The sequence below is a fragment of the Carassius gibelio genome, chromosome A19, assembly GCF_023724105.1.
Source record: "Carassius gibelio isolate Cgi1373 ecotype wild population from Czech Republic chromosome A19, carGib1.2-hapl.c, whole genome shotgun sequence".
NCBI lineage: Eukaryota > Metazoa > Chordata > Actinopteri > Cypriniformes > Cyprinidae > Carassius > Carassius gibelio.
Window position 1 is genome coordinate 17,228,022 of NC_068389.1, and position 16,904 is coordinate 17,244,925.

The 16,904-nt window shown below is 35.6% G+C and overlaps 3 protein-coding genes across 5 annotated transcripts in view; 2 read left to right on the forward strand and 1 right to left on the reverse strand.

Moving 5' to 3' along the window:
- LOC127934939 (potassium voltage-gated channel subfamily KQT member 4) overlaps window positions 1–3,082 on the forward strand; it is a 36,034-nt gene extending 32,952 nt beyond the window's left edge. Inside the window, exons 12-14 of the mRNA XM_052532519.1 lie at window positions 1,017–1,148; window positions 1,266–1,404; window positions 1,871–3,082. Of these exons, the coding sequence (XP_052388479.1) occupies window positions 1,017–1,148; window positions 1,266–1,404; window positions 1,871–2,074 (475 nt within the window). The 3' untranslated portion in view covers window positions 2,075–3,082. The remainder of the gene's footprint in view (window positions 1–1,016; window positions 1,149–1,265; window positions 1,405–1,870) is intronic.
- Window positions 3,083–6,289: 3,207 nt separating this feature from the next.
- On the forward strand, window positions 6,290–11,273 carry LOC127935706 (protein JTB). Of its 2 annotated transcripts, none has more exons than XM_052533804.1 (6): window positions 6,290–6,484; window positions 7,367–7,555; window positions 7,668–7,708; window positions 7,807–7,898; window positions 8,264–8,343; window positions 8,688–11,273. In XM_052533804.1, exons 2-6 carry the CDS (start codon window positions 7,452–7,454, stop codon window positions 8,842–8,844), a joined length of 474 nt encoding a protein of 157 aa, XP_052389764.1. In that variant the 5' UTR covers window positions 6,290–6,484; window positions 7,367–7,451; the 3' UTR covers window positions 8,845–11,273. The 2 variants fall into 2 exon arrangements, with proteins under 2 accessions (XP_052389764.1, XP_052389765.1); XM_052533805.1 differs by having other exon boundaries at window positions 6,291–6,484; window positions 7,463–7,555.
- A 30-nt stretch (window positions 11,274–11,303) lies between these two features.
- LOC127935708 (cocaine- and amphetamine-regulated transcript protein-like) lies at window positions 11,304–14,401 on the reverse strand. Of its 2 annotated transcripts, XM_052533807.1 has the most exons (5): window positions 14,117–14,401; window positions 13,716–13,796; window positions 12,527–13,621; window positions 12,300–12,366; window positions 12,152–12,223 (listed from the first exon to the last, which is right to left on the reverse strand). In XM_052533807.1, exons 1-3 carry the CDS (start codon window positions 14,240–14,242, stop codon window positions 13,514–13,516), a joined length of 315 nt encoding a protein of 104 aa, XP_052389767.1. In that variant the 5' UTR covers window positions 14,243–14,401; the 3' UTR covers window positions 12,152–12,223; window positions 12,300–12,366; window positions 12,527–13,513. The 2 variants fall into 2 exon arrangements, with proteins under 2 accessions (XP_052389766.1, XP_052389767.1); XM_052533806.1 differs by lacking the exons at window positions 12,527–13,621; window positions 13,716–13,796; window positions 14,117–14,401 and adding an exon at window positions 11,304–11,454 and having other exon boundaries at window positions 12,101–12,223; window positions 12,300–12,502.
- Between the last annotated feature and the right edge of the window lie 2,503 nt (window positions 14,402–16,904).

Here is a 16,904-nt window from a genome sequence, read left to right on the forward strand (position 1 = left end):
TAAATTATGAACTATGAAAATTTGTGTTCATACTAAACCATTTATTTTATTTTAAACCTGCCATTTTTAAGATATCAGTTTTAGTGTAGTAGTTAAAGCTGCGGTAGGGAACTTTTGACGCTCTAGCGGTTAATAAACAGAACTGCTTGCGTCTTGCGGAAGAACATTGTAGCCGGAGCTACTTCTCTCCGTTTATGTCTATGAAGAATAACAAAGGTACTGGGTTACTCCGCCGCGGTATCCCCGAAGCAAACTAAATTAGTCCAAATATAAACACTTATTATAGGTGCACCCTAGTGATTCAGGACAAGCCAAAAACACGGTTTGGAAAATGGATTCATGGTGTACTCGCTTATTATATACATTTTTCTACATTTTGAACACAAACAAAGTTACGGACCGCAGCTCTGATTGGTTATTTTTTACCGGGAGCCATGGAGTTTCTGCAAATGGCAATAGGACCACTGGGAGGAGCCAGAGGAGCTTGATTTTTTTCACAGATTATCTCATGTCTCATATTCTTCTGTCAGGATATAATGACAGGTTTAATAAATAAGTAAAAAAAAAAAAAATTTACGAAAGTTGCCTACAGCACCTTTAAGATATTAGTTTAATAGGACAAAGTAAAAGTGAAAATTAGGTGAAAAATTACATGATTTGAAAAAAATTGTTTTTTCTTTTTTTCTTAATTTTCTAAATAATTGTCTTGATTGCCTTAGACAAAAATCTATTTCTCCCTCAGTGTAAAGAGATGTCATCATCTGAATAATTACCAGCTGTGAGGTGGGGGATGTGTTCTTTCTCTCTGCGCTGACTGTTTATATGAGGCACTCATGAAATTGATAAGGCCTCTTTCTGTAATTAATCTTTTTACACATATTAATCTTAAGACTCGTTTCACAGCTGTTTGCAGTATTCCTGTTTTATCTCTTCCTGTAATGCCATGGAGGCTTCTACGTCATTCAGCCTACATTCCAGGTCAATCTAATGTGCTTTCGTGTCTCATGTGAATGTAGGATCCTTAAATTCCTTGTGGCCAAGAGGAAATTTAAAGAAACCCTGCGACCATATGATGTAAAAGATGTGATTGAGCAGTACTCAGCAGGACACCTCGATATGCTGGGCAGAATCAAAAGCCTGCAGACAAGGTTTGATCAGTCAAAATAAAATACAGATAAGCCAACATTCATATAGTTAGCTTTTACTCCTAACACAAAATCATTTCCAAATAAGTCCCATTTAATTAAAAAAAAATGTATTTACAGGGTGGATCAGATCATTGGCCGTGGTGCTATTCCATCAGATAAAAAAGTGAGGCCTGAAAAAGGGGAGAAAACTCCTCCTGAACTGGAACAGATGGATGAATTAAGCATGATGGGACGTGTGGTGAAAGTGGAAAAGCAGGTTAGCTATGAATATTAATATCTATCTGCCCATGTAGATTTGTGGAATAATTAAAATTTGTTTTTGAAAGGTGTCTGCATTTATTTGATCAAAAATACAGTAAAACACAATAATATTTAGAAATGTTATAAAAATAAAATAACTGTTTTCTATTTAAATATATATATATATATATATATATATATATATATATATATATATATATATATATATATATATATATATATATATATATATATATATATATATATAATGATGTAATTAATTCCTGTGATGGCAAAGCTAGATATTCATCATCTATCGTGTCTATAGTGCAGCCCATTGGGTTTCACGTTATAAAGTTGTGGTTTTGAAAACTGCTGATATTCAATAATAGTCCAAACTAATTTCCTGAACATTGTCAGATCATCATAAAATAGCACTGGACCTTGTAATTGGACTACATTGTATTTCTTTTCCTTCTCAGGTGCAATCAATCGAAAACAAGCTGGACCTGCTCTTGAACTTCTACACCCAGTGCCTGAAAAAGGGCTCATCCCACTTCACTCTGTCATCCCTGCTGGAACCTGACTTGACCTCTGACTACCACAGTCCCACTGATCAACACGACCTGTTCCCCTCTGCAAACACCCTTAATATCTCCCACTCAGACAGTGGTAACATGGAATGACCCCCAGAAACACCTGGCACCAGTCCCACTCTGACTGTAGCATCAGGGCCACTCATCCAACGGCTAAATACCTCCCTAAACTAACCTAGCACAGTTCCTCTAAACAACTGCTGTTTCCTTGCATGGGTTCATCCTTTGCATAGAGGATGGTGGCTTCTTGTCAAACTTCCAGACTTTTCCTTGCAGACTATGCCCTGATGTTTCACAATATCTGTTTTTTTACATGCCTGTAGTAACAGTCTTTCTTCTTTTTATTTTATTTGAACTGATTCAGGAAAGTTTTAGAGAAATATTCTCACATGGATGAATATATTATTGAAGTTTTGTTGAACATTTGGACTTCTTTCAGTACATGTCAGAGTCTTATCTGAAGTGGTCTTCCAAAATATGATGGGAAGAATCTCTTGACTGCTTGATGGTAATTCTTTCCGGAGGTCTTTGTGCCAATATCGTTTCTTGCTTTTATTGAATTTTTGATAATCAATAGGCCCCAAGAGCAATTCTATTTTTCTGTCTGTAATTTTTTTCTAAGAAGTCAGGGCACTGTGAACTGAATTAGATTTTTGGACTCTCCTTCTCGGCCTTGACCTTACACTTTGGCCTGATGCAATAGACTCCTTGTGCCACAAGAAGTCGTTGAGCTTCTAATGAATGTACTGCATCAAGTACTTTTCCTTTATTTATCACTACCATGTCCCTCTATGAAAATGGCATCACAGATTGCTGTAAAGAACAGCATGATGGACTGACAGAACATGTTTCCACCAAAGCATCATCTCCTGTCATTTTGATCTTGCATGGTTCTTCTTGAGACTTCAGGAAGGAAGGAACTTCCAAATGTTAGACCCTCAGGTTTCCTTCCACACATCGCAGAGTCTATTTGGCTTATTGGGTCCTTCTCTTCTGCGATAGCACCCTGCCACTGTACCATTGCTCAGAAGCCCACTGTGCAAAAAAAAAAAAAAATATTCAGATAAATAATAGCCAGCATTAAAATGCATGTATATAGTTTGAATAGTCCAGGCAAGTTTGTTTTAATTTAGTGGGGTTAGTTATAGAGGCTGTTAATATACCCTTCTCTTTGATCCTCAGCCTTTCTGCCTTGCAGCCCATCTCCTCATTCAGCATGTGCATCAGTTTAACTGCAAACAAATAAAAGGGTCAAAAGTAGACTGTATCTTCTCCCCCCCCAAAAAACCTGCATTTAGTTAAGATTTATTTCACTCAAAAAATTGTGATTTATATAATTCCAAACCTGTATAATGGACCCTTTTCACATTTCTACACTGTACAAGAAATTGTGTAAATAAAAAATAAATAAATAAACTATATATATATATATATATATATATATATATATATATATATATATATATAAAAACAATGTAATTTACTAGGAATTTTCCATATTTATTTTATACAGGTGTTTTATCCATATTTAACATTTTGCACTTAATTAATTCAAATGTCTGTAAAATTACTGGACAATTATTAAAACATTTTCCTTTTCCTTTTTTATTTAAATGTTTATACCGTGCAGTATTCTCAAATGCGTCTCTAAAGTCTTCATAGTTTTCATAGTTTTTTGCGTTCCCATTTCCCCTAATAGCAGAAGAAAAAAAATCCATTATAGTGTTTCTATGACTTTCCAAAAAAAAAAATAAAAAAAAAAAAAAAAAATATATATATATATATATATATATATATATATATATATATATATATATATATATATATATATATATATATATATATATATATATATATATATTAAGAGTTTAAAAACGCTGGGCAAAAAGAGAGAAGGATATCTTAGCCATTGTATTAGAAACACTCACACAGCAGTTAGCCAGTTTTCAGTAATTTAATGTCAAGGTTATAAAACAAAGAAAAGTGATGTACAACACTCAAAAAAAATTGTTTTAATGAAAACATAAAAAGCACTGCTAGATTTACAATAATAGCTGTGGAAATGTGTCATCACAGTCTGTGAAAATGGTCCATTTTCTTTCATCTTTGGAAAATGTTTCTGTGGCCCATACAATGTCGATATGAGGACCAAAACAGCAAATCTGACTCTACAGACCTTAATCAGGTTAGACGCCATATTGAATTTAACACGGTTGAAAACGAGACTGTAAGGAACAGAGTTGCAGTCTTTACAGTGATCATAGATCATGTAATTTTCACAAACTCACAACCTTTTAAAAATTTTATGGTGTTTTTGTCTACTGAAAGGTTTTTTTTTTTTTTCTCAGAAAGACAATTTATAGTTGAACAGTCAGTATGTTGTTAAACAACAGTACACTGATGAAAATACGCTACTTCTATCCTCACAGCCTCATTTTCATTCCTGTAAAAAAATTTATATGGTGCTATAAGATCTATTTAACCCACACACATTTGAAATAGCATGAGTAAATGTTGACAGAATTGTCATTTTGGGTGAACTATCCCTTTAAGACTGAGATCTTTCACCAGGATATGACCTCACAATGAATGCCTTTTTTTGCTACATTCATCATCCTTAATCAATAGGCCAGAGATCCATCCAGCAAGAGGGAATACTTACCAAAAAAATATTCTTCTGGTCTAATTATTTGGGAACACAAAATATTCTCACTGTCTCACACGTGACCTTAACCCTTAGCCATGTACAGACTCGCCACTACTTCTGAAGAAGTAAACTGGGAGAACTGAGATTAATCCATGTGATTGAGATGAGCATTGATGCATGATCTCAACATTAATATCTATGCATGCAGTTATGGGACAGGTTCCAGCTTTATATGAAATGCAGTTCAGGTAATGGACAGCATGGAGGGGATTATAAGGAATATAGCACTCCTCTGCCTTACTGACATAGCTAGAGCACACTGACCATGTGTTAACGGTACAACGCTGGACCTAAGAGATCCTTTAGGCCACTTGTCGTGGCATTCAGTCATCATTCTAATGGACAAAACTGGAGCACACAATTCAAGCAGCATTTTCTACATTTGCTTTTCTCTCGCACCTTCACAAATTCCAATATATGCTTTTGGAAAATCTGATTCTCCTTTCACAACATTTGTTTCTACTGGACTACATTTGAAAACAATCACTTGTTTTCAGTATTTCTTGTTTCCTAAGCACACTCTTTGTAGTTTCTCTGTCCCTTTAAACTGAACTCTGAACCTTTTGAGCACTATGTAATACTTTTTCCCCCCTCATTGACATGATTGGTAAATGCTAATGTGAGAGATAACTTGATGTATATGTATAACTCTGACATGATTGTAAAAAATGAATAAATCCAGATTTTGTTTATGAAAAACAGGTGTAACAGATCTCTGAAAGTAATTAACAGTAATGCAATGCCCCTTTGTATACATTTTGATAGTTTGAGTTTGTGAGAGTAAAATCAATATCTTTAAGCACGTACTGTCAGCAGGGCAACAGAGTTCAACTGGATTTGTTAGAAATAACGCTGGGGCAGTTTATCAACTGAACTGTATATAACCATTCACCATATATTGATATCATTCAACTGTAAATGCACTATTTATAGAATAGTGTAGATTCAGTATTGAACTTTCAAAAGGAAAGTATTAATTAGAAATAGAAGTGTGTAATGTATAAGTAATTCACCATTACTGAATAAAAGTAATTTCCTTACCAAAAAAAAAACTTACTTCCCCAAACTTTTGAATCATAATTAGTTCAAGCACAAAATATAGTCCAATATGACATTCTCTGTAGTCGATTCTATAGTATAAGATATAATAATCATAACACATTTAGCCTAAATCTAATGTTTTTAACATAATTAAATTCAATTAACAATAAAATCCAATGTTTACCCATACACAAATCCCATCTAGCTGTGTCAATGAAAACACTGAAGTAGAATTAGTGTTTCAGCTCTCTAATAATCCACACTTTAAAAAAGGTGACTGTCACTGCATTAGAAAACTACATATCAAACCAAGTGGTTTGTAAAACAATATGTTCAATATTCAAGAATTAAGCAAAAAAAAAAGACACCCAACAATCAGGTTCAGTGGTTATGAGGAAATCCCACATAATTTGTTTGCAGACTCCTTTTGATTCAGTGCTTTGTATGAAATGTAAATAAATCAAACCCATTTTGCGAGGCTGTACGGTCATGACAGGGAGAGCCGCTCCGCTGGAGGGCGATAGCTACACTTTAAATCTGATTTAAAACCCCCGTTCGCGTGTGACGCAATCCGCTCTCCGTTTCAGTATGGCACGTAGGCCCTCGTCTAGAGATCTGTGTAAATAAAGACGGTTTATACGGTGTTTTCAGAACTAACAGGCGTGTGTATGTGTAGTGATCGACGATCGCTGGTCGTTAGGTGTTTCTGAGATCTTCTCGTGGGAATGTCCGGAGAGATAGTGTGATTTCGGGTAAGTACTAACGTTACGTGTTCCTTGCTGATGTGGACCGTGTTTTGTTGGAGCTTTACGCTTTCTCTCTTTACGAAACTCGTGAGCTCGGCAGTGGAGCTTCTGTTTGTATCGGGGGAGATCGAAGTCAAGTCTTTGTATGCGGCGGAAGTTGTTGTTTCTTCGTTTTTATATCATGATAAAACACTACATTTATGTTGGTTAAACGGTAACGTAGGTGTTTTTTTTTTCAGTTATAAGACCGTTTCTTAAAACCCAGTGAGATGTAAACACTGTTTTTAAAAGGCATTTAATATAATATTAATTTATTTTAACGTTTGATAGTTTTTGTTAAATATTTCCAGTGTAGCTTAATTTTTTTTACGTTAATCGCTTTACATTCGTTTCTTCCTCGGGCTTTTTTGTTACCCTACAAACATAGAAGAGTGAAACATTGTATATTGTTGTTGATGTTGTTTTAACACGTCGTATCTGTCTCGATTCAAGACGTAAATAGCCAGCACAGGTAATGAGATTATGTCAGTCTAGATCAGAATTTACCTTCAAATCACCTATCTCTGTGTGTGTGTACCTACTTAACCATAGGGGACACATTTGTACGCAAAAGTGATCAAAACCTGACAAAACTCCATTTCGGGACGTCCTCGTTTCTAAAACTGGTATAAAAATAAAGTAAACAAAGTTTTGAAAATTCAGAAAGTTTTCTCTGAGGGGTAGGGGTGGGTGGGTTTAGGTAAAAAATTTTTTATAACTATCTGTATATAAAAACAAAAGAAGTCAATGTAATGCCTCCATTTAAATAGCTAAGTAAACGTGTTCATTTGTTCAGTGTTTATATGACTTTCGGGGTCTTCATTTTGTTTTTCTCATGTGTCTTTGTAGATACTTTTGATGTTTTACTGATCTCAGGAAGAAAATGTGTGCTATGAACCAGCAGTGAACGTTAGTTGTGTTACTTTATAAACGCATGTGCACCAGAGCGATGGAGAGTGACTGTAGGATCCCTATGGCATGTCTGAGACCCCGGATACTGGCCCTGCATGCTTTATTCTGGGGCTTAGTGTCCCTTAGGTGAGAAAAATTACAGATTTACCACAAGTGATTTTCTTCTAATGCCAGAGTACTGCAAAACAAAGCTTTGATGATGTTCATTCTTTTCATGTTTAAACTTTTTTTTCTCTAGAGTGTTTGGAGCAGCGCTTCTTAGTGACGAGAAGGCAGCAGGTATTTAAAAAAAATCAGGATTGCATCCAAGATTGTTTTTCTAAAGTATATCAAGTTCATACTGTAGTTGTAACTGTCCTTATGTTTTTGTTTCATAGTTGCAGTGACAAAGGCAGTGGCAGCACCATGTTGGCAGCTGGAGGAGTTTGTGGTGGCTAAAGAGTGCAGTGCATGTGAAGGCTTGCAATCGGTGAGTGTTTATACACACACACACAACTGTTCAAAAGTTTGGGGTTAGTAAGATTTATTTAGTTTTTTTAATAACAGTAGCATTGTGAAATATTATCATAGCCATTTTCTATTTTAATATCTTTTAAAATGTAATTTACTCCTGTAAATGCAAAGCTGAATTTTCAGCAGCCATTATTCCAGTCTTCAAGTGTCACATTATCTTAGGTTCCTAAGCAGAATATAATGAATTGGATGGGTACAGTCAAGGCATCTAAATATAGGGCTCAAAAGATTTCGATTGTTCCAGAAGAAGAGGGTTTCATTTTTGAGGATTCATTAAAAAGTTTACTCTGCTTGCCTTGTAAACACACTGCATTTTTACAGAAAACTATACCAGCCTGCAGCCTAACAGGATTTGTAGAAAAGATCAACTGCACTAAGTCTAACAAAGATGAATACAAGAGGTGAGTGGTTCTCCACCTAAAATATATGTCCTGTTCTGTTCGGCTGACAGTAGCCATTTCTCCAACAATATACATTTATGCAATTTTGGCGATCTTGTTTTGAGTTTATTACATTTAATAAGATTCACAGTAGCTTCTCCAATAGCTACAACTTAAATGTCTGTTTCGTGCTGCATTTACAGTACATGTTTAAATTCCACTTCTTTCCATGCATAATAAGTTCACAGTTTGGATGGCAAAATAGCAAATGTTTTTCTGGCTTACAACATTATTAATCCAGCCAGCTAATAATTTAGAAAAATATACTAATCGAATTCACTCTTTTCTCTTTGTTTTACATTCAGCTGTCGCTCTACCAAAATGGAGGAGCATCTCTTTTGGAAATTTGAGGGTGTTATGCTGGCTCTCACTGTTGTCTTTGCAATAATGGTTGTTGCTAGGCAACGCTCACTTGACCGCCAAGCCTCAGACAAGGTTCGACGTCAGATCGAGTCTATTTAGTAGTCTGGACTGTACTAAAAGTGAATTGGCCTGTGGCATGGTGTCATAAACTCTCAGCAAATGGCATAACCCCACAGTCCATGACGGCTTCCAGACTTTATCTCTGGTTTAATCTTACTGGACGCACAAAGACAAAGCTCTGAATGGGCACAATGTGCTCTTTCCTTCCAGACTGACATTACTTGTGGATGCTGCTTCTGTGTAGGATTTAACTTACTAGATGTGAATCTCAAGATCATCCCATCAACTCAACAAAAATTATGCAAGACAGGATTCTAGTCCCTATTTTGTAACAGAAGATGTAAAGCTCTGCATATACCTGTTCTTTCAAACGCTGTGAAGGTGGTGTGTGTAGAACAAAACATGGGTGTGTTGCATGTTTTCAATAATCCAAAAGCACATCAAGTATTTTTTCAAGCTTAGAATGAAAGACATAATTTTTTTCATTAGGATGGGTTTATGTTAGTGTGAGTTAAAGTGAATATCAAAAGTTTGGGGGTTTGTTCCTTTGGCTCCATTCATTTTAGTACATGCTGCCATTCATGAAATCACAGATGTCTTTTTCCTGTTTTTCTCCGAACTGACACACTCCTTCATACATTAACATTGACGTTTCATCCAGGAACATTACATTTTCTCTGAGGATCACTTATAATGTAAGTGTGATTTTACATTATCAAAAAAAGAAAAACATAATTTAGAAGTAATAGACTATTTCCTTTACTGCTTTTGAGCCTCTCTGCAGAAATGTCTGTTTTCATAGGCAGGGCACATTCAAGATGAGCAAGTAAATGCTCACTGCTGTGAACAGTTTTGCTTATTAAAATAAAAAACGGAAGCTGCTGTGACGTACTCCGAAAACAACATGGGTCATTTGGGTTAACAAAGTATGAATACCCAGTATAAATAAAACAGTCTGGAACAAGACAATGCAATAGTGGCAAAATCATGTTTACTCCCTCTTCTGTGCTGTGACATTACCGTTAGATCCATTCTAGTCAGACTCGGTGCTGCATCATCATTTACTTTCATGCTCTCTGAAAAGCCAGTATCATACGGTCTTGTTTAAAAATGAATTTGTAGCAAATTAAAGCAAACAAACAGTGCATCACTGACGCGATCTGGTGTTTACATCGGAAGCAAGCGGCGCATTGCGACTATAGACAACAGAACCCATTATAATCTGCAATTCTGTCTACACTGGTTGTGGCATGGATTGACACAAATCTCTGACAGTAAACTGATGTCCAGTTCCATTTCTAACATACAAGCATTCGTGCCGCTTTTGACATGAAAGAGAAATTGATTCGCGACAAGACACAACAACGCTCGTGTCTGATCTAGATGTGGTTTTAGATCACAAGGAAGGCAATTTGAAGACTACTTTTCACAATTTACATTACACCGTGACTTGTAATGTCATCTGTATGGTTCTGTTGGAGTATTGCTGTCATTGCGTTTCTCTAGTATTTCCTCTCCTCCTACTACAGGCGTGTATCAGTGGGCGGTGCTAAACAGGCAGTGATGTAGAAGTAGGCGTTGATATTCGCCTCCAAAGGTGATGCTTAGCCACATGATTACGTCATAAAGTGGCATATTCCAGAACTAACTTGGTTTCTTAACTTGGTTTCAATAAAAGCTGTTTTTAAACTAAAAAGAAAGTTTTGAGTTTACGGGATGATTTTTATAGTACATTGACGTGTTATGTCAAAAGAGAAATTTAATTTCTCAGTTCATGACTCCTTTAATGGTAATTTAATTTATCTTAAATGTGCAGTTGCTGTTTGTTAAATCCATATTTTCAGAAGGCTTACATATTTTTTGTGTTTTTTGCACATTCCTTTGAGACTTGTAGGTGATCTTTTGTTAAAAGTTTTTTTTTATTTTTTATTTTTTTATTTATGGTGTTTACTTTCAGTCTTTGCCCTCCTGAGTGAAATGAAATATTTCATATAAAGTTATGTGAGCAAACGTCTTTGTTAATAATTTCAGTCTCAAAAAATACCAGCTCTGTATTCATATCTGATTGATATATGCAAAACTGCATAGTAGTGTATGTTAAAGCTGCTTGACTTGAAATTAAGAGGAAAAGATGTATTGAAATCAACACTTTTCATTTGTTTTTGTTTTTTATTTAAATTAAGCACTTCTCAGCAAAATTCAAGAATGCATCTGCTTCTCATTTATTGAAGGTGATAGTGATATTTTGTTCCATCATCTTCAGAAAGACTTTACTCCCCTGGTTTTGGGTACAAAGGTACATTTCTAACTGTTCCCTATAAGTTTATTTACACTATGATTGGTTTGATGGAATAATGCCTTTTTGTTAAAGGTTGATTGGTGTCTTTATATGAAAGATTAGTGACATTTCCTGTCCTTTGTTGATAATGAACTGAGGAATAAATGGGAAAAATAAATTGTCTGCCCTAGTTTGTTTGTTGTTTTGTGATTCTGTTATGATGGAATATAATGTATTGTTTGATGAAAGAAAAAAAAGAGAGGTCACAAACTCCATAAAAAGAAATGAGTGCACTTTGATCCTTTTGGACAGGAGCAGATGTGGCCATGCTGAAGATATGTCATATCAGAACAGAACTTTGCTGTGTTACACTGTGGAGAAGAAAAGGACAAATGGTAAGCAATACTCATAAACTGAACACCACGTGTTTTGCTCAAGTGTACAGAGTGACTTGATCCCGGAGTTTCCTGCCCTGCAAAACCCATATAGGAACTTGGAATTGTATAATTTGATTAAAATTAAACAAAAATAAAAAGTTACTTAAAGTAAGGAATTTGCAGTCAAAGTGTTAAACGTCTTCTACAAGCCATTCTTTTAGATTTTGTTTTTGTTTTCTTGTGGTCTACCTTTCTAAAGGAAAGGTTCACCCAAATATGAAAGTGTTTTTTACAAAGCTGTATGAATTAATTTCTTCTGTTGAATACAAAATATGCTATTTTGAAGAATGTTGCTAACCAAACAGTTGCAGGAAGCCACTGACATCCATAGACATTTTTCCATACAAGTGGGTGCTGGCAACTGTGGATACAAACATTGATCCTTCATTTATTTATTTATTTTTTGAACTGAACAAAGAATCTCATACAAGTTTGAAACATTTAGAGCTTGATGACAAGTTATATTTTGAGTGAGCTAACCCTTTAATTCCAACATTTTGCTTGCGTTAAATGACTTTCATGCAGATACACGAGTGTTTGTCACAGTATACAGACATCTAATTAGCACAAAGTGAAGTACCAGAACTGTTATCCTCCTCCTCTTCAGACGTCTGCATACTCCTGGAAGACGGTTGAACTTTCTCCTCAGAATGGGCACGAGTTGTCTTTGAAGATTTTCTTTATATTCTGTCACAGCTCTTGTCTGAAATAAACAGTGAGTTTTCCGATTATCCAACGATCTGTTGAGAAGAAAATGCGCGCGTAATATTTGAACTCACCGCTTCTGTCGCGTGGTCAGCGAACGGTCTGGACGGTTGGTAGTCTGGCGGTCTTGAATCCACGACACTGATTTGAGAATAAATGTAAACCGCACAGTGAAGCGCTACGAGAAGTATAGAAAGATTTGACATTGTATTTGTAATATAATCACGTAGGGGTGTTTCTAGTGGCAAGGGGCCCGGGACAAGTTTTCACGCAAAGACTTGTGGTACTTTAAAGGTCTTACCAGCTTCTACGTCACATAAGGTGATTGATCACCCCTGATGATCGACTGAAGAACGGGATGATGAGATTTTCCGCGATTTATCGAGGCCATTATATGTAGATTTCCCTTCCCTTTGCGACATTTTCTTGAATTTATATAATGGTGATTGGTGACCACATTATAACCCGTGGACAGATCTCACAGTAACCTAATCCTCTTTTGTTTCAAAGAGGATTTAAGAAACCGAAAGAGTCTGGATCTAGAACCGGGCTCTTCAACCGATCTGCTTGCATTAATGTAGGCTAAATGGTAAAACGATTCTGAGAAAAGGTAGGCTATAGAATAGCTTTGTTAAAATATATAATTAAATTATAAATTATTTTGTCATATACAGTACGCTTCAGTAACCACAAAAGTTAGTTAGGCCCTATATCTCATAAGTTAGCGCTAAACAGACCTCGAAAGCGCATTTCGATAGGTATGGCTGTAAATAATACAAAAATACCATTGTCACTGCATCATAACATTAAGATGAATTTAGCTGCGCGAGAAGAACCTCAACAGATTGCGCTTACAAAAAACGTTTCCATCAAAAAGTTAAACCTCTCAAAGCCTAATAAGATTAACGATGATTAATGATTATTCAAATCAGGATTTTAGTAGCTGATAATGACACTTGTGCATCTGTAATAATTCGCCTCATTTCAGATCTTGTTTTAATAGTTATATGATTTTATTAAACATAGTTAGACCTACATATACACTCACCGACAATGTATCAGAACGAATGAGTCTTAAAGACATTTCATTACTCAAAATAAACTCGTTTAATCATCTAAACATGTAGTGTAGGCTACAGGTTTCGAAAAATAGAACAGAAGGCCTATCAATAGGCTACATGTAATCTCACGCTTAGAATTAAACCGTTAAATAGATGAGGTGTCCCAAGCATTCCTGTCACGAGTTTCTTCACAGTGCCTGAGAGAGAGGAGAGTTGCGCGAGCCCCATCAGTAGCAGCGCAAGAAGAAAGTATTGCAGGCTGTTCCTCGCGTGCAGTCACACAGTCTCCCGATGCGCGGGCCATGCTTCATGGCGCAGCGCTCCCCAACATCACACTAAACAGGGTGCATCGCATTAGATACTTAGTCAACCTCTTTAACTTGATGATGAACGCTATTTCTAACGGGAAAATAGGAGGAATATCTTTACCCTGGGAATGACGCTAGCTTTTTTCTCCACAGATATCCGATTGGCCTGATCTCCATCCAAAAGTTCATCGAGCGCCTCAGCCTAAACACAAGTCATTATTTAAAGATACGTTTCTGACATAGTCTCATATTTTATCCAAGTAAATCGTTTCTATTTGTAAATAATAGTTATAGCACATTTCACGCGACTTTTATAGTTATGAACATGTATAGCTTTACTTAACATGCCTGAACTCAATCAAGAGAACTGTCCTGAATTTTTTTTTATTTTTATTTTTAAATAAAAATAAAAGCTTTACATACTGTTTTTCTGGTGTTGCTGAAACTTTTTTATTACATCAACAGGTTGAAAATGTATTTGTTGAGTTATGCCATATATGTCCCTCTTATGTATTCTCTTACCAGGTCTCTGTTGATGTCCTGCTCCTCTTGCACTCTCAGTCGGGTGTCCAGTGACATCTGACCCCTGCAGACGCACAGAAGCGAGAGGAACACGCTCAGGTAAACCGCCGCGCGGACGCTGTCCATGGTGCTGAATGCTTTGGCGCTAGTAAGGTAAAACTGGAAATTTAATATATAAAATCCTTTTTATTACTATTTTCTGTTCTAGCAATACCAGCGCTGAAAGTTTTTCTCTGAGCTTGTGCTCTTGCTGCCGCTTTCTGTTGCTTCACTGGGTTGCTGGGAAACTTTCTCTATTTATACGATGTTCCTGCTACCTGATGTATTCACATAACGTCACTACATCTGTATTCAGTAGGCTGCTTTTTTAAGAACCAGCTGGGAGTCAGTTTGAACCAAAGATGATATCACTTTGACATCCGTGCAATTTAAATCCGCTGTTTGTCCAATAAGAGAATTTGCATATATTTTTAATGGAATTGATTATTATTTTAATTACAATTATTATTATAATAATTACAATTATTATTTTTATTTTTATTATCATAATTTTGCGAGAATGAAATAGAAGAACCGTTTTAGGTTCCTTGAAAAACCTAACGTTTTTAAAAATTAACGTTTTCATCATCTCAGTAACAATTATTCCACTATAGAGTGCCAAAAAAAAGACAATTTTAAGAGTGTATAGTGAATTAAGGTAAACAGGGCAACCTTATGAAATTATTAAAATGCCAAAAAGGGTGAATTTGAAAAAGAAAATTTTTAGAATGTTTTTATATTCCATGCTCTCTTTTTAAGCTCCATAAGCATGTCTTTCATTCATTTAAAAGTCAGTCTTCACATTTTATCTGTTTATTGTTGTATCAGAAGTTCTGTGAAACTCTAGTAAGAAACAATAGTAAGAGTTGACAGCACTAAAAACATGAGCATCAATGAAAGGGCTTTTGATGAAAGGTTTTATGAGTCACCTCTCTGAGTGGGCAGTCGATTTCACTGATGTTAGGAAGGTTACACACCTCCAACTGGCAAGGGCTGTTCTCTAATATATTCAACATGTAATTATCATTGCTCCTGTATATTCACACACATAATGTTATCTGTGTCCAGGTGTCACATCGGTTTGTGACCTATATTTCACAATGCTGATGGGGATGTCATCAGATATGTTATTCACTGAATGTCTGCTGTATGTCTATGACCTATATCTCATCTGTCAATGCACATATAAATGGATACATTTTCATCCAACAATGCCTTTTTCTGACCTTTGTATGCCAAAGTTTACTCAAAAGTGTAAGTGTTTGTGTGTGTTTGTGTGTGTGTGTGTTTCGAGTAAGGATGTTTGAGAGTTATAGCATCTAGAATGGATAGAATGTTTAGAACCGTAAAGAGTGATGTGAAGAAATCACAGAAGAGTTATTATCCAACATCACAAGCTTAGATGTTTAAATGTGATGTCAAAAGAAACTGCTTACAGAATACATTTGTAATAGTTTCTCTGAATCAATTGATTGATTCTGTAATTCTTTTATTAAAAATAGTCTCGCCTTTTGTCAGTTTATTATTTAAATCTCTGTTAAAACAACTACCTGACAAATATGAACGGAATGATCAAACATATAATTACATTGAAATAGCAATATTGTGCAAAAATTACAGGTCATTTTTAATCTTACAGTTCATTTCGAAGTATTCTAAGAATTCTCCTTATTCATACTCATTATTTCACTCTGGGTGATTTTCCCACAATGTCCTGAGCAGACCATGACCGGATGAAGACAGCTTCTGAGCAGACCATGGCAGGATGAAGACAGCTTCTCGGAAATGTCTTACATTCTGATTAGGTGTGGTCAGATGTCTGACATTGTCACCACCTCACTGTGTCTCATTTCTCTCCTCTGAAGGAGTCGCTCATCTTTTCAACAGCTCATAATTAAAGCTCAGCTCTTCTCAAGCCAAAGCTCACATTCTTCTGAAAACAGAAGAGCGGGAGCCATTAAAGGAAAGATACAAATTTTATCCATTTCCATGTCATCCATACCAGATCTTCAAGACATCTATACCAATAGTGTATAGGGAATTAACGTCACTTAGTCAAGAGTTCAAGTTTATCAGTTCTGTCACCTTAAAGAAATAATGAAAATTTGCAGAAAATTTACTTACCCTCAGGCCAGATGAGTTTGAGTTTGGAGAAAAATAGCATAGCATTTACTCACCAATTGATCATCTTCAGCGAATGGGTGCCGTCAGAATAAGAGTCCAAACCACTGATAAAAACATCATAATAACCAACAAGTAATCCTCATGACTCCAGTTAACATCTTGTGAAGCAAAAAGCTATTTGTAAGCAACAAATCCTTTATTAAGGTGTTTTAAATATTTAATATTGCTTCCTCCGGTGAATAAGTCATATAGTCTGTATCAGGGTATACAGTGCTGTAGTGATAAATTTCTCCAAAATAGGCTTTGATGAATCAACAAACTCATCTGCATTTTGGAAGGTCTTATAGGGTGAGTACAATTTAAGCAAATGTTAAATTTTGGGTGAACTGTTCTTTTAGCAGATCTAAGACTGCTTTTATCTTTCATCTTTAACCTCCCACAGAAATGAGGACTTTTGATGTATATGATATGTAATGCACTAAAATCTATTCACTTGCTCTCTTTGTGATGTGATTTCAGAAAGGTGAAGAAAATTAACATCAGACAATATCATCAATTTAAAAGGTGTCCAAGAATCTGGGTGAAGACAGTTCAAGTATCAACATTAGGATGAAACTGATATTTA

What these genes read in the sequence shown, in the direction of transcription:
- LOC127935708 (XM_052533806.1), bottom strand. Translation starts at nt 12,431, where the DNA reads ATGTCAAATCTTTCTATACTTCTCGTAGCGCTTCACTGTGCGGTTTAC. An exon ending in CTGACCACGCGACAGAAGCG is followed by an intron (nt 12,224 to 12,299) that starts GTGAGTTCAAAT and finishes TGTTTATTTCAG; the next exon opens with ACAAGAGCTGTGACAGAATA. An exon ending in GGAGGAGGATAACAGTTCTG is followed by an intron (nt 11,455 to 12,100) that starts GTACTTCACTTT and finishes TCTTCTCCACAG; the next exon opens with TGTAACACAGCAAAGTTCTG.
- LOC127935706 (XM_052533804.1), top strand. Translation starts at nt 7,452, where the DNA reads ATGTGCACCAGAGCGATGGAGAGTGACTGTAGGATCCCTATGGCATGT. An exon ending in TAGTGACGAGAAGGCAGCAG is followed by an intron (nt 7,709 to 7,806) that starts GTATTTAAAAAA and finishes TTTGTTTCATAG; the next exon opens with TTGCAGTGACAAAGGCAGTG. An exon ending in AACAAAGATGAATACAAGAG is followed by an intron (nt 8,344 to 8,687) that starts GTGAGTGGTTCT and finishes TTTTACATTCAG; the next exon opens with CTGTCGCTCTACCAAAATGG.